At 43.1% G+C, this 21,706-nt stretch overlaps 1 protein-coding gene across 8 annotated transcripts in view; it reads right to left on the minus strand.

The window, feature by feature from the left end:
* The window catches only part of myt1 (myelin transcription factor 1), a 168,210-nt gene extending 152,555 nt beyond the window's left edge, over positions 1 to 15,655 (minus strand). For 4 of the 8 annotated variants that reach the window (XM_008110205.3, XM_062979060.1, XM_062979058.1 and 1 more), the window contains exon 1: positions 15,539 to 15,654. In XM_008110205.3, coding sequence (XP_008108412.2) covers positions 15,539 to 15,563 — 25 coding nt within the window. In that variant the 5' untranslated portion in view covers positions 15,564 to 15,654. Of the gene's footprint in view, positions 1 to 15,538 lie in introns of all 8 variants that reach the window. The other 4 variants (XM_062979065.1, XM_062979061.1, XM_008110206.3 and 1 more) reach the window with 2 other exon arrangements.
* Between the last annotated feature and the right edge of the window lie 6,051 nt (positions 15,656 to 21,706).

Consider the following 21,706-nt stretch of genomic DNA (forward strand, 5'->3'; position numbering starts at 1 on the left):
ACAGGGTATGATGCAATGGGCAGTTGGTATCGTACAATTAATGACTCAGACTTTGAATTTCACTCTCAGATTCCAAATTGCCTAATCAAATAAATTATCTATACTATATAATCATATAATTATAGAGATGGAAGGGATCACAAAGGTTATCTAGTCCAATCCCAGCCATGCAGGAGTATACAACTAAAGCACTCCTGAAAGGTGGGCATCCAACCTCTGTTTAAAGACATTTAATGATAAAGAGTTCTCCATCCTCAGAGGCAGCCTGTTCCATTCTGGAATGGCTCTTACAATCAAGAAGTTCTTCCTAATGTTTAGGTGGAATCTCTTTTCCTGTCATTTGAATTCATTGTCTTATGTTCTAATCTCTGGAACAGCAAAAATCAAGCTCGCTCAATTCTGACATTTCTCCAGGTGGCTATCTGACATTTCTCCAGGTAGAATGTAAGTAGCTATCACATTCAGGTTTATCAATATCCTGCTTGAATTATGGTGCTCAGAGTTGCCCTGAGTTGGGCATAGTATTCCAGGTGAGGTGTGACCAAAGTAAAACAGAACAGCACTGCCATGCCATACTCCTGCTGATATCACCCAGAATTGAATTGGGCTTTATGGCTGGTGTATCACAGCTTCAACTCAGGGTGCATTAATATGCCTACAGATGATGCATTCATCATAATCCAGAGCAATGCAATGGTAGCCGCTCTGTTCTCTCAGGGAGGTGGGGTGGGGTATAAATAAAGTTATTATTATTATTATTATTATTATTATTATTATTATTATTATTGACACGACGACATTGTATGACACAGCAAACAAGATAGATATGCTGGATTTCATATCACAAAATCACAAGTCGAACACTTCCCAAGTGTTTAGGACTGTGTAATGTATTTCGGATGATGCATGCAGATCCCAGTAGGGTGGCCTTTTGCAGTTGGCAGATTGTAATTTTGTCAATGCCTATTGTTTCCAAATGCCAGCTGAGATCTTTTGGCACGGCACCCAATGTGCCCATCACCACCGGGACCACCTGTACTGGTTTCTGCCAGAGTCTTTGTAGTTCAATCTTGAGGTCCTGATAGCAGCTGAGTTTTTCCTGTTGTTTTTTGTCAATGTGACTGTCACATGGGATGGCAACATCAATGATCCAAACCTCTTTCTTTTGTCTAGTGTGTTGTGTTCCAGAATTTTGTCAGTCTGGATTCGGAAGTCCCACAGTATCTTTGCGTGTTCATTTTCCAATACTTTTGTAGGTTTGTGATCCCACCAGTTCTTTGCTGCTGGGAGATGATACTTGAGGCATAAGTTCCAATGAATCATTTGGGTCACATAGTTGTGCCTCTGTTTGTCTGTGCGATTTTCTTACAGCAGCTAAGGATATGATCAATGGTTTCGTTGGTTTTCTTGCACAGTCTGCATTATTATTATTATTATTATTATTATTATTATTATTATTATTATTATTATTGAGGCTGGAAAGATCAGGCTACAAATTCCTACTCTGCCTTAATACTCTCTGGGTAAATGTGGAGTAGCCATTATTTCTCGTAGCCTAATCCACCTCACAGGTTTGCTGTGATAGTAAAAGAGAGGGAGATAACTCCATGCTGTAATGGCAGGGTGAAATCATACAAGACCCAACATTCCCTCCCTTATTAAAAGAAAGCATTGAGATTATTGACCTTGTCCTAGGGCTTCTTTATAGAATGTTGACTGACTGTACACAAAGTGCTTCCAAAACCTGGCTAAGACGTCATTGGTTGACACCTAATTTCTTCACATTCAGAGACCTGCATGAATGTCATGTGAACACTAGTTCACCACTAATTTAGTGGTTTGAATATTAGGCTAGGACTCTGGAAGACTGGGGGTTTTGGTTGCGTATTTAGTTGCAGAAGGAGTATCTTGGTCCAGTTGCATGAAATTATGTATTGTGTAGCAGCATTAATGCATAACTCTATATCTGGAGATTTAAACTATGCAACTTTGATGTAGGGTCTTGGCTAGCATGGTTCCAATAAGTCAATTCCATATATCCCTTGATTTGAATACCTTTAATTGCTCATGAACTTTTGCATCTATGATTGGCTGATGGATCATTGCGTCTTCTTTTTTGAAGTTCAGGCCATTATTAGCCACTCACCTGATTCATTTGGTCTAGTTAGAACCACCTAATTAGAACCACCTAATAGCAAATTTCTAGATTCTTTTCCCTCCCCATAGACCTTGCCATGAATGGCAGCCAAGAGCATAGAGGCAAATGAGATATTAAAACATTATGTGTGTGTGTCATAGCAAATGACATTTACAGACTTGTTTGGCAGGTTTTGTTACTTGTTTTCCTTACACTGATGGAAATGGGAAACAACAGATTCTCACTCAGTTCAAATCAACTAGCCTGTCACATTGTTTCAAGTTCTCCATTGACTTTTTTTGTAAGTATTTAAAGCTTTTTAGAACACCCCCGCAAAGTCTTGCAATGGCCCATTTCAATTGTGGCTCCCCTCCTCCCTTTCTTGCAAGCTCAGCCATTAACATAAAAGGATGTGTTCAGCAGAGAGTACTCCTAAAAAAATTCTATCTCCTTTGACCATGCTGCGAAGACAGGGATATTTTACATCCTAAACCTCTGGCATTCAGAAATTCTATTAAAGCCTTATCATCAGGCAGCAGGCTTGGTGCTTTAACTGCATTTCATTGTTCTGCATTCAAGATAGGATCAAAGGGAGGAGAAAGACGGGATCAACTTTATCCCATGAACAATGCCTGATGGTCCCATTGACTGCTATTTAATTCAGATCTGTAATGCGCCAACTTGGAAAAACAAAAGCAAAATATTGTGGAAAATAAGAGGGGTACCAGAGGGTCTATGTGTGCAGACATAGACGAAGTCATGCATTTCCAATTATAAACACACAGGACCAGAAGACAGGCACTCTTGCAAATACAGTCACATTATTGTTTCTCAAGGAGAACTCCAAAGCAGAGCTGTATTTTGCTGCTGATGCTGTTGTTACTGCTGTTGTTATTGTTGTTGTTGTTGTTGTTGTTGTTGTTGTTGTTGTATCTTTGGACAGTTACATGCTATGAAACACAAGTTGGTCGAAAGTGTGCATTATATTAAAGTACTTGGGACTATCTTGATAACAGAATTAATAGTAGGATTCATTGGCCTGTGGAGCCAAGCTACAAAACGGTAATATTTGCCATGTTGTTTCACAATTTCTTCACATCATTTTGGGATGTGGCTGTTGTGAGACATCATAGGCATATGCATCATATGTACATGCGTGACAGTGTAATTCTATAGACAGCTACTCAATACAAAACAACTTAGAAACATCTGTTTTCTGGGATTGTTTTCTGTCTTTGATTGTGCATATTTTCAAGTCTTTGATTGTGCATATTTTCTATTTATGGTAAGGAATTTCTTAGTAAAGGAATAATTAGAGGTGGTTGCCATTAGATTTTTTCTGAATATAGCTTACAGACCTGTTATTTCCTTGGGGCTGTGGTTACCACAGTGTGTTAAACCACCAGCTACAGTGAATCTTACCGACTGGAAGGTCAGCAGTTCAAGACGTGGATTGGGGTGAGCTCCCACCATCAGCCCCAGCTTCTGCTTACCTAGCAGTTCAAAAACAGCAATATAAGTAGATTAAAAGCTTCCACTTTGGCAGGGAGGTAAACGGCACCCCTGAAGACATGCTGGCAATTCGATCAGGAAGGTGTCCATGGACAACATGCTCCTCGGCGAGGCAAAATGGAACAACAGCACCTCTCCATGGCTGAGTCAAGCATGGCCTCCAGATGGTGGAGATGAAAAAAGAGGGAAGCCTTGCCTCTGTCTCTGTACTGTCTGTCTCTATTGTTAATTGTATAATGGCATTGAATGTCGTATATGTATTCTGTAATGAGCTCTGAGCCCCCTTGGGGGGATAGAGTGAAACATAAATAAAGATTATTATTATTATTATTATTATTATTATTATTATTATTATTATTATTATTATTATTCTCTTTCCAAGTACTTACCAGGCCTGATTCAACTTAGCTGTGAAGATCAGACAGAATCTGGTCTTTTTAGGATATGGAGGCTCTCTTGAGAAATGGAGGCAAGATTGCAACCTAAATTTTGCCACTGAAAATATTTGAAATAAAAGAATACTCTTATGGATCACAATATTGTTGCTGCTGTTGTTGCTGCTGTTGTGTGCTTTCAAGTAATTTCTGGCCTATGGCAAACTTAAGATGAGCCTGATGTAGTGTTTTATGGGGCTGAGAGTGTGTGACTTGCCCAAAGTTACCAAATGGTTTCCATGATTATGATTTTGTCTAGTTTTTCAGTACAGAAAATATCTGCCTTGGTACTTGTGACAGTAGCACTAATATAAATCCATGTTGCCCAAATGAATAATTCATTCCCTTGTTCTCTTCTACTGATGGAAAAAGTTTCACGGAGCTTACAAGTAATGCATTGCCCTAAGTTAAGTTACAAGTGACTTTGGGAACTAACATTCTCCTTTCTCCCCATGTTTTAACATTTAAGCTGATACATTATTTCAAGCATCGGGGGGTGAAACAGGAAAGTACTATTTGAAAGTAACAATACCTTAAAATGATGGGTTTTAATTGGTCATTTTGGTGGGAGTTTGGCCATTCTTCTATTTTTGTTAAGGCGGAAAAAATAACATGTTAGTGACACATCGCTTGTGAAATAATGAGTACCATCAGCACTAATGTGTTGCATTTTTTCAAAAGTAGAAAGGAATGACAGCATGTCAGAGACTTTTGAATAAGGTTCCCAGCTGTGCCATTTTGTCCACGAAACAACTCCAAAGGATCTTGGCAAATAATGCCATCCAAATTATGACTGGACCAATTATGGTCCGGTTTCAATTCTGAGTTGAAAAGTCACAATTTCAATGAAAACGTCAGTCATGAGAATAGTCGTTTTTGGGGGATACTGATTTATGAATAGGTGTGAAATCCAGGCAGTGGAGAAATTCAAAGGGAAGTGAGTCAACACATGTGGTGCTGGGGGAGGTCTATGGAAAACGTGGTCTTCTAGAAGGAAACATGAATGGGGCTTTGAGCAAATCAAGCCTGCTCTCTCATTAGAACTGGAGATGACTAAGCTGAGACTGTTGTACTTTGGGCACATTATGAAATGATGTGACCCATTGGAAAATTGGATAATGTTTGGCATGAAAAGAGAAAGATCTCACTACCAGAAGAATGAATCAGTCAAGGAATCCATAGCACTGAATTTACAAGACCTGAGCAGGGCAGTTGATGACCCTGAATCTTCTCACTATGTCTGAAAAATCATGTTATAAGAAAGCCAATTCTCTGAATTTCCTAGCCAAGTTAGAGGTGGGATGGGGTTCTGGGCACTGAAATCCAAAAAAGGATTTTTGCCACTGCTTTACAACTTTATTTGAAGCTAATGCTACATGTTTTCAGTGGTGAATACTAAGTATTAGCTGCAAGTGGGTCTTTATATATTTGAATTTTATAAACCTACCTAATGTGAGAATCTTCTTGAATACAGAAATGTATCATTCCAAGGAGAAGTCAATATTCCAATGTCTGAGAATGATGCACTGGTTTGCATTATTTATATTTAGAGTTCATTTCAAGATTAAAGTTTCACATACTTTCAGAATTTGAAACTGTTTCATTGTGCATTTTACGATTCCAAGAAATGTACATGCTAGTCTTGTGGAAGGTACACATAAGAGATAATCATGGTCATGTCTTGGTAGGTTTCAGCACCATCATATCAAATGGTAAGATTATGTGTAACATTTTTTTCTGCCTGTAGAAATTGCACTAAAAAACCTTTATGCAGAAGGACAACATCCTGCAGTTGAACCACAACCTCATATATGCCACTAGGTACACATGCACCTCCAGGAACAATGTGCAATGTACATCCATAGGTACTAGCACCACACGTGGCAACTCAATTTCTACCATCTTGATCTCATTGTGGACATTCTCCATCTCCAATTTCTTTCATAGGCAAAAACAAACACACATATGGCATCAACAGAATTTGGACCATGATATCCATAGAGCATCAACATCACAAAAACGTGGTCACGTGATAGCACTATGTCTACAACAGCTGTGGTCGTACAGTGGGTTAAACCCTTGTGCTGGCTGAACTGCTGACCTGAAGGTTGGGTTGCTGACCTGAAGGCTGCTGGTTTGAATCAGTGAGATTTATTTATTTATTTATTTACAGTATTTATATTCCGCCCTTCTCACCCCAAAGGGGACTCAGGGCGGATCACATTACACATATAAGGCAAACATTCAATGCCTTAACATAGAACAAAGACAAAGACAAACACGGGGCTCCAAGCTGGCCTCGAACTCATGACCTCTTGGTCAGAGTGATTTGTTGCACTGGCTGCAGCTGGTTGCTCAACAGCCTGCGCCATAGCCCGGGCCGTGAGATGGGGTGAGCTCCCATCTGTCAGCTTGTCACGACCCAGGCTGCAGAGCACCAATAACCATACACAGAGGCCAGAATCTATCTAATATCTTTATTGTAGGAATATATAAAGTTAATAAAAACAAGTGTAGAAAATAGTCCAGAATTAGACCTTCCAGGAAAGGTCAGAATTAGTCCAAAAAAGCAATGTCCAATAAGAAATATTAAGGTCCAAAGTTGTAATCCAATAACCGAAACACTCACTTTGCCAAGCAAAGTGAGGGGAGATGACAAGGTCCTTTAGTCCATGAAACTTGAGCGAGGCTAGGAAATAACTTGATACTTGAAACAAGGCTTGAACGTGGAACAAGGTAACTAAGAACAAGAACAAGGTCCGTGGAATAACTTGATAAATCCGTGGAACAAGGCAAGGATTGATCCTGGGAAACAAGGCAAAGTCCGTAGATAAACAAAGGCTGGGAAGCAAGGCGAAGGCTGGATAGCAAGGCAAGGCTTGAGCAGGAGCGAGGCTTGAACCGGAGCGCGCTGTCCAGACACAACTCGCTCCGTAGGCTGACGAATTGACTCTGCGAAGTTACTGCGCGGGTAAAACACCTAAATAGAGTCTAGCTTCCCGCCGAAGCAGTTCTCTGGGAATCAGAACCGAAAGCTAACTCTGAGACCAGATGTGAGACTCCCCAAAGATTCTCACGAGAAGCAGTCTTAATTGGCCACATTCTTAGCTGCAATCCTCGCACTCCTGCGCGAAGCTGAATCCAAACTTCTCTGTTGTTTACAAAACTCCCGGCGCAAGAATACGGGAGAAGTAGGCTCTGGGCTTGTTTGACATACTTCTGGGAGACAACTTTCTTGCAGGTGCAAGGTTCCCAGATCTGCCTGGGAAAGATCTGGCAGAGAGGAATCCAGTTCAGACTGGGAAGGTAAAAAACCCAAGTTTTCATCTTCATCAGGAATTACAATGTCCTGAGCAGGACTACAAGGCCCATGGGTCATCACACTATCCCCCTCCTCAAGGCCCCTCCCAAACTGGGGCCCTCTCCCCGAGGCGCGAGGTCGCGGTTTGGTGGGATAGGTCTGATGAAAGCGACGGGTTAGATCAGGAGCATGGACTGTGGAGGCGTCTTCCCAGGAGCGTTCCTCAGGGCCAAAACCCACCCAGTCAATGAGATATTGTAGGCGGCGGCGGTGAAAGCGAGAATCCAAAATGTCCTCAACCTCGAACTCCTCCTCCCCATTCATCAAAACAGGAGGGGGGGCCGGTTGGTCTGTATCAGGACGCACACCATCCGCCGGAAGGAGCAGGGAACGGTGAAACACTGGGTGAATGCGCATTGAACGCGGAAGTTGGAGTTTGAAAGTCACGGGGTTTAATTGCGCCACCACTGGATAGGGGCCAATGAAACGGGCATCTAACTTCCGGCAAGGGCGGTGGGAGGGCAGAAAGCGAGTGGACAGGAAAACCCGATCTCCTACCTTGATTTCGGGGCCCGGCTGGCGATGTTTGTCAGCGTGGCGTTTATAGTCCTCCTTGGCTTGGTCCAGTTGCTGGAGCAAAAGTTGTTGCACCGCTGTGAGTTCCTGCAGCCAATCCTCTGCTGCGGGAACCTCTGAAGTTTCAATGACAGGGGGAAAGAAACGTGGATGGAAGCCGTAGTTTGCAAAGAACGGCGTTTCTTTTGTAGAAGCTTGAACTCCATTGTTGTAGGCAAACTCAGACAGTGGTAACAGAGAAGCCCAATTGTCCTGTTGATAGTTTACATAACAGCGAAGATACTGCTCCAAAGTGGCATTGGTGCGCTCCGTTTGCCCATCTGTTTGGGGATGATGAGCTGAAGATAAGCGAGAGTCTATGCCCAATAGTTTTTGTAGTGCCTTCCAAAAACGAGAGGTGAATTGAGATCCACGGTCTGTGACTAAACTCTTGGGCAATCCATGTAGTCTGAAGACATGTTGAAGAAATAGATCCGCAGTTTCCTTGGCCGTGGGGAGGCCTTCGCAGGGAATGAAATGGGCTAACTTGGTGAATAGGTCCACCACCACTAAGATCGTGGTGAATCCACAGGAAGGTGGTAGGTCAGTGATGAAATCCGCGGAAATTATTTCCCATGGGCGAGATGGGGTAGGAAGGGGGTGTAAAAGCCCTGAGGGCTTCTCCCTTCGTATCTTGGAGCGCTGGCATACTGGGCAGGTGTTGACATATTTTTCCACATCCTTGCGGATCTTGGGCCACCAAAAATCCCTTAGGATCAAATGCATAGTTTTAAATAGTCCGAAGTGTCCTGCTGGTTTGCAGTCATGACACAGACGAAGCGCTTTTTCCCTGCCCGGTCCGGGTGGGATATAGACATGATTTCTATAGCAGAGCAGCCCATCTTTAAGCGAAAAGGGGAAATGCAGACCTTGGCGAAGTTGGTCCTGCGCCCAGGCATCTGCTTGCTGACTAGCCCTGATTTCTTGAGCACAGATGGGTCCTGGAGTAGGGGAAGTTGAACCAATGGGAATGGATTTGGTGTTCCCCACCGTGAGCGTGGCAAAGTTCTCAGGTTGTAGCAGTTGGGATTCAAAGGTCTCCTTGCGTCCTGCAGCGTATTCCGGTTTACGTGACAGGGCGTCTGCTTGCTTGGTTTGGGCTGGGGTCACATAATGGATCTGGAAGTTGAAACGTTCAAAGAATAAAGCCCAACGTTGCTGCCTCTGATTTAGTTTGCGGGCAGTTCTTAGATGTTCTAGATTACGATGATCAGTGTGGACTTCAATGGGAAATTTGGCCCCTTCTAGCCAATGTCTCCAAGTTTCAAAGGCTGCCTTTATGGCCAGTAGTTCTTTTTCCCAAATGGTGTAATTCCTCTCTGGTGTGGTTAGTTGACGAGAATAAAAGGCACAGGGGTGGAGGTGATCTCCCACCGGTTGTAAGAGTACAGCCCCAATTGCCACATCAGAGGCGTCCGCTTGCACCACAAAAGGGGTTCCAGGATTTGGGTGCTGTAGAATTGGCTGGGAGGTGAATAGTTTCTTTAGTTGCTGGAACCCTTTCTCTGCTTGATCAGTCCAGCGGAAAGGCTGCTTTCCACGGATGCAGCTAGTGATGGGGTCGGACCAGCGGGCAAAATCTGGAATGAACTTGCGGTAGTAGTTCGCGAACCCCAAGAAACGCTGCACCTCTTTCTTGTTAGTTGGCGCCCGCCATTCCAATACTGCTGAAACTTTGGCTGGATCCATGGAAAGCCCTAGAGGCGAGATGCGGTAACCGAGGAAATCTACCTCTTGTAGATCAAAAGCGCATTTTTCCAGCTTGGCATAAAGTCCATGATCCCGCAATCGTTGTAACACCATTTTGACGTGGTTCTCATGTTCTGATTGCGATCTGGAAAACACCAAAAAATCGTCCAGGTAGATTATCAAGAACCTGTCTAGATAGTCCTGAAAAATGTCATTGACAAAATGCTGGAACGTTGCGGGGGCTCCGCATAAACCGAAATTCATAACTCGGGACTCAAATAATCCGAATTTGGTCTGGAAGGCGGTCTTCCACTCGTCCCCTTCCCTGATGCGAACTAAGTTGTAAGCCCCCCGAAGATCCAGCTTGGTGTAAACCTTGGCTCCTCGAAGCCGATCCAGTAGATCCGAGATTAAAGGCAGGGGATAGCTGTTCCGCTTGGTGATATTGTTCAATGCTCTGTAGTCCACCACCAAGCGTAGTTCCCCTGACTTCTTCTTCACAAACATCACTGGGGAGGCGGCTGGGGATTGAGAGGGTCTGATGAATCCCTTGCGAAGGTTTGTCTCTAGGAATTCCCTGAGAGCTTCTTGCTCTGGTTCAGTCAGGGAGTAGAGATGCCCTCGCGGGATCGGGGCCCCCTCCACCAAGTCAATGGCACAGTCATAAGGTCTATGTGGGGGTAATTTTTCGGCTTCTTTCTCATTGAATACATCCCAATACTCGGAGTACTTCTTTGGCAAGGTGATGATGGGCTCGGTGTCTGTGGCATGGCATACCTTGGCTACGAGGCAATGGTTTTGGCAGTACGGTGAAGCAAACTGCAGTTCTCTGTTGGACCAGGAGATGTTAGGGTCGTGGAGAGTCAGCCATGGAATTCCCAAAATCACAGGGAAATGGGGGACCTCGGTAACAAAGAAGGAAATCTCTTCCATATGTTCCCTTATCCACATCCTGGTGGGTTCCGACCACTGACTTACGGGGCCCGTCTTGAGGGGACGGCCGTCTATGGCTTGCACCACACGGGCATTCTTGAAATCATGATATTGTAATCCCAGAGAGTCGGCATACTCTCTATCGATGAAATTGTTGGTAGCTCCAGAGTCTATCATGGCGTGGATCATGACGGGTCCCCTTTTTGCTGACCATAATGTGACCACGAGAAGGAACAGGACCCCGGTTGGCGGCTCTTGGATGGATTTTTTGACCGGGTTGGCGAGCCCCTCTACACCCGGTCGTTGGCTTCCCCCGCCGGCTGTGTGCCAGTCGGCTCAGACGCCTTCGTCTCCGTGGAGGACGCCGCCGCAAGACGGGCGGTAGGCTTCCCTTTGGCTGGGCACTCTCTGGCGAAGTGGCCCCCGTTCCCGCAGTACCAGCAGAGGTTTAAGCGTTGACGACGGGCCTTCTCGGCGGCATCTAGTCTGGGACGCACATTGCCCAACTGCATCGGCACCTCCTCGCCTCCTCTGGGGTATGGGGTTGGCGGTGGGGGTCTCCACACCGGACGTGGCTGAACGCTGGCGGGAGCGGGGGGTTTTGCCCCGGCTCTACTGCCCTGGCCTCGAACCCACTGTTTCCTGTTGGCAATCATGACTTCAGCCCGTAAACATTGATCAATGAGTGCCTCGAGGGTCTGGGGAGGATCCACCTTGGAGATTTCCTCCAGCATTTCAATGTTGAGACCCTCCCGGAATTGTCCCCTGAGGGCTACATCGTTCCAGCCGGTGTTGTGGGCCAGCACTCGGAACTCGGCTATATACTGAGACATAGGTCTGTCTCCTTGGAAAAGGCGACGGAGTTTGTGACCGGCTGCCTCCAAATTGTCCTCGATTCCCCAAGTCTCCTTGAGGTGGTCCAAGAAGTGTTGCGCTGATCTTAGGTGTGGAGAGGCTTGGTCGAACAGTGCCGTCGCCCAGCTGGCCGCTGGCCCGTCTAGAAGACTGTAAACCCATGCCACCTTGATGTCTTCTTGGGGAAACTCGGCAGCACGGGCCTCCAGATAAGCTTGACATTGGCGACGGAAGACATGAACCTTAGAAGCTTCTCCAGTAAACTTGGTTGGCAACGCCATGGCCGGAAGACGAACTCCGCGTTCCTTCAAACCCCTTATTTCTCCATCCTGTGCATTGAGCTTATCACGGATTCGGTCCACCTCTTCCTTGTCGATGGTGTAGGTAATCGGCTGGCCGCTCGGCCCAGGTACGGTTCCGGTAGACATTCTGGCCGAGGTTAATTGGTGCTTAGGGGGGCGGAGTCAAACTGTCACGACCCAGGCTGCAGAGCACCAATAACCATACACAGAGGCCAGAATCTATCTAATATCTTTATTGTAGGAATATATAAAGTTAATAAAAACAAGTGTAGAAAATAGTCCAGAATTAGACCTTCCAGGAAAGGTCAGAATTAGTCCAAAAAAGCAATGTCCAATAAGAAATATTAAGGTCCAAAGTTGTAATCCAATAACCGAAACACTCACTTTGCCAAGCAAAGTGAGGGGAGATGACAAGGTCCTTTAGTCCATGAAACTTGAGCGAGGCTAGGAAATAACTTGATACTTGAAACAAGGCTTGAACGTGGAACAAGGTAACTAAGAACAAGAACAAGGTCCGTGGAATAACTTGATAAATCCGTGGAACAAGGCAAGGATTGATCCTGGGAAACAAGGCAAAGTCCGTAGATAAACAAAGGCTGGGAAGCAAGGCGAAGGCTGGATAGCAAGGCAAGGCTTGAGCAGGAGCGAGGCTTGAACCGGAGCGCGCTGTCCAGACACAACTCGCTCCGTAGGCTGACGAATTGACTCCGCGAAGTTACTGCGCGGGTAAAACACCTAAATAGAGTCTAGCTTCCCGCCGAAGCAGTTCTCTGGGAATCAGAACCGAAAGCTAACTCTGAGACCAGATGTGAGACTCCCCAAAGATTCTCACGAGAAGCAGTCTTAATTGGCCACATTCTTAGCTGCAATCCTCGCACTCCTGCGCGAAGCTGAATCCAAACTTCTCTGTTGTTTACAAAACTCCCGGCGCAAGAATACGGGAGAAGTAGGCTCTGGGCTTGTTTGACATACTTCTGGGAGACAACTTTCTTGCAGGTGCAAGGTTCCCAGATCTGCCTGGGAAAGATCTGGCAGAGAGGAATCCAGTTCAGACTGGGAAGGTAAAAAACCCAAGTTTTCATCTTCATCAGGAATTACAATGTCCTGAGCAGGACTACAAGGCCCATGGGTCATCACACAGCTCTAGCTTGTGTAGATCCTCACAGCAGGATGGTAACACATCTGGGTGTCCCCTGGGCAATGTCTCTGTAGACAGCCAATTATCTTACACCACAAGCGACTTGCAGGATGTTCTCAAGTCACTTCTGGCATGATTAAAAAAAAACTATGCCTACAGCATGGGTTTAACTTGTAAGCAATGCTCAAGTGAGCCATAGTTCAGGAAACAGTAGCCCATATGGTAAGCCCTTGCCTGGAAATGAGTGATAGGAACGTGTGACTTACCAATGTGCTGTCATGAGGTCTACAACCCGGAGTAATCACTCCATTCTGAATTGAACAGAGGAATGAGCAGTTCAGCACTAAGAGAAGGACAGCTCCACACAGCTCTCCTGAAATTAGCTGTTTCGCATCAAAAGGGTGAAATAAAACTCTTGACGGGACAACTATTCTCTAACTCTCTTTCAGAAAATTTCATAATCCTTTCCAGGAGTTCCTGGATATTTTCCTGTCATTTCTTTTTTTAAAAAAGAAAACAATGGTGGCAAGAAAACTTTGCAACTCCCCCCTCTCCTTCTTGAAGTTCATTTCCTTTCTATGTTAGCCATTCGGGAAAAAACAACACATCCCATAGTCCATATTTCAAACATAATATTTTGAAATGAGCCAGAAAACATCTTTGGGGACATGTGCACACTTATTCATAAGGAACAAATGCAAAGTATTTTTTTAAAAAACTAATCATTCAAAAAAAAAGTGAGCATTTTTCAAATGAAATATTTTGAAATGAGAGTGGTTCATACTCACATCTATAGCTGAAAGAGGAATTCAAGGACTGGGAGAGTCATTTTTAAAAAACCCAACACTTACACACACACACCACTCCCGTCACCCCCTGAAATAAATGTTTTGGGCTTTGTGCAGATCACTGTAATTAAAAGAACAATGACTTTCCCCAAAGCCAGACGTACAACTGTGAAGCTGTTTTGATGCCTCTCAGAAACTCCTTTGTCATTTAGGCCTCAAACTTAATGCATTTGAAATTGGGTACCAACTTCGCTGCTTGCCAGCTGGAAGAATGGAGGAGAGAGAGAGAGAGGAATGGGGAGAGGAGAAGGGGGGCTGAGGTGGGAAAAAGGTGGAGGGAGAAAGAGGCGAAAAAGAGAGAAAGAAGGAGAGAGAGAAAGAGAGAGGAAAGATCTCCCCCTTCTTTTCCCCCCTCCTCATTTCTTTGTGGAAAAGAAAACCTCTCCGTGCAGATGGGGAGACTTGCCTTAATGCCTCAGACGACAATTAAGAATCTTATGCCAGGAGGAAATAGCCCTGCATTAATATTGTATATGGAACAGCTGAAGGGCTAGAATACATTCTGCCCAGGCTAGGCCCCTAGCAGATGGAACAACAAGAGGGGAGTAAGGGGGAAGGGAGGGGGGGAGGAGGGGAAAAGGCCCATTTAATAACCCCCTTCTCCCTGAGATTTATACAATCGCCCCTCGGGAATAAAAATGTCCTTTGTCTACATGAAATTTACAGTTGGAAGTTGATCTATTTAATCAGATGATTTCCCTCCCCCATTCCCAAAGCTGGCGACTTCCCCCCCACTTTCGAATGATATTACAGTAATTCCGCCGCTTCTGTTGTATGACTGATGTCCTCTCAGTCTCCTCCCCACTTTCCTCAATCCCAAGCCCCCAACATTTCTCTTTTTTAAAAAAGAGCTCAATCAGGTTAGGGTTGTGGAACCATCATCCAGTTTACATTTGATAATTTCATAATCTGGACCTAGAAGGAAAGAAACAAAAAGGATAGCCAAGAGGAAAGAAGGAAAGAAGGAAGGCAAGGAGGAAGGAAGGGAAGTGGAGAGAAAGAAAACTGAAAAGTATGTCCACATTTTCTTCATTTATTTCCAAACAGAGCCTAATTTGATCCACTGCAATTTGGAACCATCATCCAGTTTACATTTGATAATTTCATAATCTGGACCTAGAAGGAAAAGAAACAAAAAGGAAGCCAAGAGGAAAGAAGGAAGGCAGGAAGGAAGGGAAGTGGAAAGAAAGAAAACTGAAAAGTATGTCAACATTGTCTCAATTTCTTTACATAAGCAACATTTCCAAACAGAGCCTAATTTGATCCACTGCAATTCAAAATGCATTTAACTTCTTCATTTTGTGTTTTAAACCCTTCCAAGTTAAGCATCTTATCAGTTGCAAAGTACCCTTTCTCTTACATCCATCAGAAAAGGGATGGATGCAATTAAGACTTTGCAGGCTGCATTTAAAAAGGGGGGGAAATCTCATAACACACTTCTTTCTCGCCCCTCACAAAACAAACATTGGATCTGATTTTTAATTTGGCTTTTTTGATCTTCCCATCTAATTGGCATTTTGATGATCCCTATGCAGAGGCAGATTAACCCCCCCCCCCCCCCCACACACACACACACACAGCTCAAGGACACAAAAGCCAGTAATTCCCAGTTGTTATGTGGCATCTTTTTCATGACATGCAACAGATCAACCAATGAATGGTAGTAAGTAACCTATAAAGCAGAACAAGCAAGTAGCAACAGCAGAAATAAAAAAACAACAAGGAAAGTTAGAGAGGAAAGTTCAGTTTGTTTTGGTTTACAGAAAGCACGCACCTAGGAATGTTCCACAGAGCTTCATCTTTGCTTGCCTTTGGCTTCCCCCCCTGAGCAACTTGGGACAACAACCGGCAAAACTCAAACAGAACAGTTCAAGTCACTCAAGAGATTTCATTTCAGGAAAAGTTAACAGTCCAGAGCAAAAACTTATGCAGGCAAGAGGCCCACTGAGGAAGATGCTCCGGCCAATGGGAGCTTCCCAAGCTGATAATTGCAAACCGAGGCGGCCAACGGCACAGCCAATGAGAGGCCTTGCAGTTCCTGAGCACACATAACCCAACTGCTATTGAGATAGGAGACAATGGGACGGAGCTGAATGAAACAGAAAGGGAAAACATATGAGTGCACGGGGAGAGCAATGCATGGCCCACTCCAGGAAACGCTTGGCGGCTGGGATTTATGCAGCATATCTGCTCCTCTTCCAGCAGAGTGCTGCAGGTTGGATGGGCATTCTGCTATCCCAATATATTCATAGATCAGCACAACAGAAACAAATAATAAAATCATAAGAGTCGGAAGAGACCACAAGGGAGTCAGGTAAAATATCAAAAGCTCGAATCCACTAGCTGCACTGGAGTAATCATAGAGTCATAGAGTTGGAAGAGACCCCAAGGACCATCCAGACCAACCCTTTTTTCTTGCAGGAATAGGCAACTAATAATAATAATAATAATAATAATAATAATAATAATAATAATAATAATAATGGATGACCTGAAGCTGTATGGAAAAACAGAAACTTAATTCCAGTCTCTGACTAACACTGTCCGAATTTTTAGCACTGATATCAGCATGGAGTTTGGCTTGGACAAATGTTCGACAGTGGCATTGAAGAAGGGAAAAATCATTGAAAGTGAGGGCATAAATATGCCCAATGGCCAAACAATAAAGTGTCACCAGCCAGAGGCCTATAAATATCTGGGCATATTACAGCTGGACAACATCAAGCATGAACATGTGAAGACTGTGGTCAGTAAAGAATACACACAAAGGGTCAGAAAAATTCTCAAAAGCAAGCTCAGTGGAGGCAACACCATCAAAGCCATAAACACCTGGGCCATACCTGTCATAAGTTATACTGCTGGCATCATAAACTGGACACAGGTGGAACTGGACAATTTGGACAGAAAAACAATAAAACTCATGACTATTCATCATTCCCTGCACCCTCGCAGTGATGTTGACCGGCTATATCTGCCTAGAAGATCAGGGGGCAGAGGACTCTTACAAGTAAAACAAGCAGTCAAAGACGAAGAACATGCCCTGGCAGAATATGTAAAACAAAGTGAAGAACCTGCTTTGATTGAAGTCCAAAATCAGAAACTCCTCAAAGAACAGCAGACAAAAAACCAGTACAAGAAAACCACACTACAAACTAGAGCTGACAGCTGGCACAACAAAACATTGCATGGAAAGTTCCTTGATAAAATTGAAGGAAAAGCTGATAAGGAGAAGACCTGGCTATGGCTCACGAATGGGACTCTGAAGAAGGAGACAGAAGGCCTGATCCTTGCAGCCCAGGAGCAAGCCATCAGGAGAAAGGCAATTAAGGCCAAGATCGAAAAATCAGCTGATGACCCAAAATGCATGACAGTCGCATTGACGAAAAACAACAGGAAAAACTCAGCCGCTATCAGGACCTCAAGATTGAACTGCAAAGACTCTGGAGAAACCAGTACAGGTGGTCCCGGTGGTAATGGCACATTGGGTGCCGTGCCAAAAGATCTCAGCCAGCATTTGGAAACAATAGACATTGACAAAATCACGATCTGCCAACTGCAAAAGGCCACCCTACTGGGATCTGCACACATCATCCGAAAATACATCACACAGTCCTAGACACTTTGGAAGTGTTCGACTTGTGATTTTGTGTTACGAGATCCAGCATATCTATCTTGTTTGCTGTGTCATAATAAAATAATAATAATAACAATACTTAATTTTTCTATTCCGCCACCATCTCCCCGAAGGGACTCGGGGCGGCTAAGATGGGGCCAAGCCCAAAGCAGAAACAAAATATGACAAGTTAAAACCAATATAAACAATATCATCATAACATTCAGATATAATAAACAAATTAAAAACACAAAATACAAAAACCATAGTAACCAGATAAGGAAGGTAATAAAAACGAACATCACCATCAATGGATAAAATGGGGGGATAAAATGGATAAAACCAAAGCACTCCTGACAGATGATCATCCCACTCCATTGGACACCCAGGCAGCATATGCCACTGCTGAACAGCTCTTATCATCAGGAAACTTTTCCTGCAGTTTGAATCAATTTATTTGTATCCTAATCTCTAGAGCAGCAGAAAACAAACTTACTCTCTCCTCAAAATTACATCAATTCAAATATTTAAACACAGCTATCATGCTGCCCTTCATCTTCTCTTCTCCAAGCTAACATACCCAACTCCCCAAGTACTTGTTTTCCGGATCTTTAACCATTGTGGTTGTCTTCCTCTGAAAAGTTCATGTTTGTCAATATCCTTCTTGAATTGTGGTGCCCAGAACTAGATACATAGTTATTCCATTTGAAATCTTACCAATATATAATAGAGTGGTACTATTACTTTTCGTGAGCTAGGCACTAGACTTTTGTTGATGCAGCCTAGAAGTGTATCACCTTTTTTAGCTGCCTCCTCACACTGTTGACTCATGTTCAGCTTGTAGTCTACTAAGACTATAGAATAATAGCTGTAGAATAGAATAGTAATAAAGCTATAGAATAGTAGCTGCTTTTTCTGCTATAGCATGAGGCATTTACTACCTGCTTCTGGGACAATTTGTTTTGGCTGTGTGATAGATGTTGAAATGTACCTCAATGCAGCTGCATCCCACATCACTCCAAGGAGTCACTTACTGGGCAGTGAAGCACATGGCCATCTGTCAGGAATGCTTTGATTGTGCTTTTCCTGCATGGTCGGGGTTGGACTGGATGGCCCATGTGGTGGCTTCCAACTCTATGATTCTATGATATGTACACTAGTGAATCCTTTTCACTTTTTCCAACATGATCTCAGCTAACATAAAAAAGAGAAATCTTTCTTCCTCCATTTCAGCTGCATAGTTAGGTCTCCTGATGATATGACATAGCATAAAATAATGTAATTATTTTCTCTCTTTTTTTTATAAAGCGAGTTTGTTAATCACTATGAAAACTCATTTTGTTTAACCCAGAGATCGTATGAAGCTGATTGCTTCTACTTCCAATATCTGGCTGCAATAATCCTATCAGCAAGCAGTCAATTGTCATGGCGTATTGAGTGAACTCTGTCTCAATTATTTTTGTTTGCTGGCTTGCATGTTTGGTCGCATGTATTTATACCCCACTGTTCAACCCTGAAAGATTCACAGAGTGACTAAAAATGAAAACAGATAAAAAAACCTATCAACCAATCATTGCATTAAAGCAGCAGCACAGATATTATGGAATGTTAAAGCCCCATGAAACCAGCAGTAGTAAGATTATAACACATCACAAACAGCCTCCAAGCAATCTGAAAAATACACACACACAGATGAAGATGGATATTTGATTAATGGTGTGTAGAGTAGTAGCATTTAATTTTTGGACATGCAGATCTTTCAAACTTTATCTCACAGAAAAGCCAAGAATTCTCAGAAACATGCCTGATGATCAGGGATTTTGTGATCTCCGAATGACTGAAGGACTAAAATATTGAGAACAATTGTTCTAAGTGTGTGCTCATGTTGAAATGCTACCACCAAAAAGGTTCTATCTCATCTTATTATTGCAGAGAGGTGCAGAATAGCTTCTGAGGATAATTTTGCAGGACTGAATAGTTTTATGTGAGAGTATCAACCTATTCAGCTGCACTTCCAAAACAAGTCAAAGTGCAAATCCTGCAGATTGAATTGACCTTCAGAGGAGCAATGGTAAATTCATAACTCAGCAACTCATGAGTTGTTCAAATCTAAAGTACCAAAGAACATCACAACTATGTCTAACTATCTAAGAGGCATTGGATGTGTGCATTTTAGCTTTCTACATGGCTTACTGCTCTCCTTTTGTGTCTCAAGGGTCATTCCAAAGAAGTTATAGGATGAGGTTTGCTAGTTCTTTTCAAAATGAGGAGTTGGGTAGGGAACTGGGTATGCTTCTCCTGGAAAACAGAAGGGAAAGAGTTGACATGATAGCCATGTTTAAATATTTGACAGGATGTCACATTGAGCATGGGGCAAAGTCCTTCAGAGATTAAGATGTGGAACAATGGATTCAAATTTCAGAAAAAGAGATTACATCTGATTGTTAAGAAGAAATTCCTTATAGTAAGAGCTGTTTGACAGTAGAATACACTGAGTCCATGCTCATGACACAGAATTTATTTTGGGTTGTGGCACACTGATTGTCTAATGCTTTTTTTTTTTTTGGAGGTCCGAGTTTCAACTCATGAGTGAACTCTGGTGCATTAGAAGTAGGATCCTTATCACGGTTCGTCTTTGCACTGGAGACTGCTCACAGGAGAGGGGCGGGAGTGTCAGGAGAACTGATTTCCATAATTTGCAGCAGCTACTGCTGACCAAGGAAGCAGGATGGGAGAAGGGGTTGAGCCAAAAAATGCCATTCAATTCATTTTTGTTGTGTATCTTCAGGTTTGAGACTTTCAAGTGAACCTATTATGGGCTTTTGGGGGACTGAGAATGTGTGACTTGCTTAAGATCAAGCAGAGGTTTTCCATAGTTAAGCAGGTAATCGAATCTTGGTCTTCAAAGTCGAAGTCCAAAACTCAAATCACTAAGCCATTGTCACGTTTGCTATGCAACAAGATACCACAAAATCCAAAATGCACCAAGCAGTGATACCTTTATTAGCCAACCAAAATTGCATGAAATATATCATGCAAGCTTTGAAAGCATCACTCGCTTTGGGCGGTGGCGCAGGCTGGTTAGCAGCCAGCTGCAACAAATCACTCTGACCAAGAGGTCATGAATTCGAGGCCAGCCCATGCCTGCGTCTGTCTCTGTCTCTGTCTCTGTTCTATGTTATGACATTGAATGTTTGCCTTATATGTGTGCAATGTGATCCGCTCTGAGTCCCCTTCAGGGTGAGAAGGGCAGAATATAAATGCTGCAAATAAATAAATAAATAAATTCATCAGGCAAAGATGTTAAAATCATGCAGGAGAAGAAAAGTGACAATGTTATAGTCACAGGCTTACATGTGGTCTCAGATGTCACTTCTATTGTAGGTTAAGATGGTCGGTTGTGATATAAATGCAGGCAGAAGGGGCTGACCTTCTGGATCATGTAGAGACCCAGAACAAAGGATAATAAAACACAGGAAATAATATTTCAAATCCATTAGCAACAGAAAACTTCTACTGAGATCCATGCTAACTGTCCGATGTGAGGCTGATTGTGCCCTCTTTGGGCAGAGAATACCAAGTTACTTAAGAAATCACTATACAGTTACATCTGGAAAAAACGTTATGCATTTTGTATGTAAAACTTGCAAATTGTAGTCCAGTTGAAAGCATTTTACTTTTGCTGGAGAAAGAAACTTGAAAAAGTTAACTCTCAGTCCCTTAGCCCCCTCTTGTTAAAGGTTCCTGTGTGTGTGTGTGTTTTTTTTTTTAAAAAAAAATATATTTATGATTTTAAATATACATAAAAGTGGTGGAACAATGTTTGAAAATAGATGAAGAAAAGAAAAAGAAAAGAGAGGAGGAGGAGAAAAGGAAAAAGAAAAAGAAAAACCCCCACCAAAACTGTTGCTCTCTTCCAGCTCCTAACCTAAATAGGTCTTCTAACCTAAATATTTGCCTACGATACAACTGTATACCTCTAAAAGCCAAGGATTACTTATTAACGAGTATCACACAAGTTCTATGTTCCTTCCTTTCAGGTATTGTCTCAACTTATTCTAATCTGTCTTTTGTCTTGGTGAGATACTCTGTGATATTGTTTGTGTTAATGTATCCATATTTTTGATATCTAATAGTCTTAGTGTCCATTGTTCTAATGAGGGAATTTCTTGCATTTTCCATAACTTCGCTATGCATATCCTGGCTGCCGTTGCCATATATATGAAAAGCTTTTCAGTATTTAGATCCATCGGAAAGTCTGTAATTCCTAAAAGGAAGTACTCCGGTTTTAGTTCAAACTTATTTTGGAGTATTGTCTCCATTTCTTTC

The sequence above is a fragment of the Anolis carolinensis genome, chromosome 4, assembly GCF_035594765.1.
Source record: "Anolis carolinensis isolate JA03-04 chromosome 4, rAnoCar3.1.pri, whole genome shotgun sequence".
Classification (NCBI taxonomy): Eukaryota; Metazoa; Chordata; class Lepidosauria; order Squamata; family Dactyloidae; genus Anolis; species Anolis carolinensis.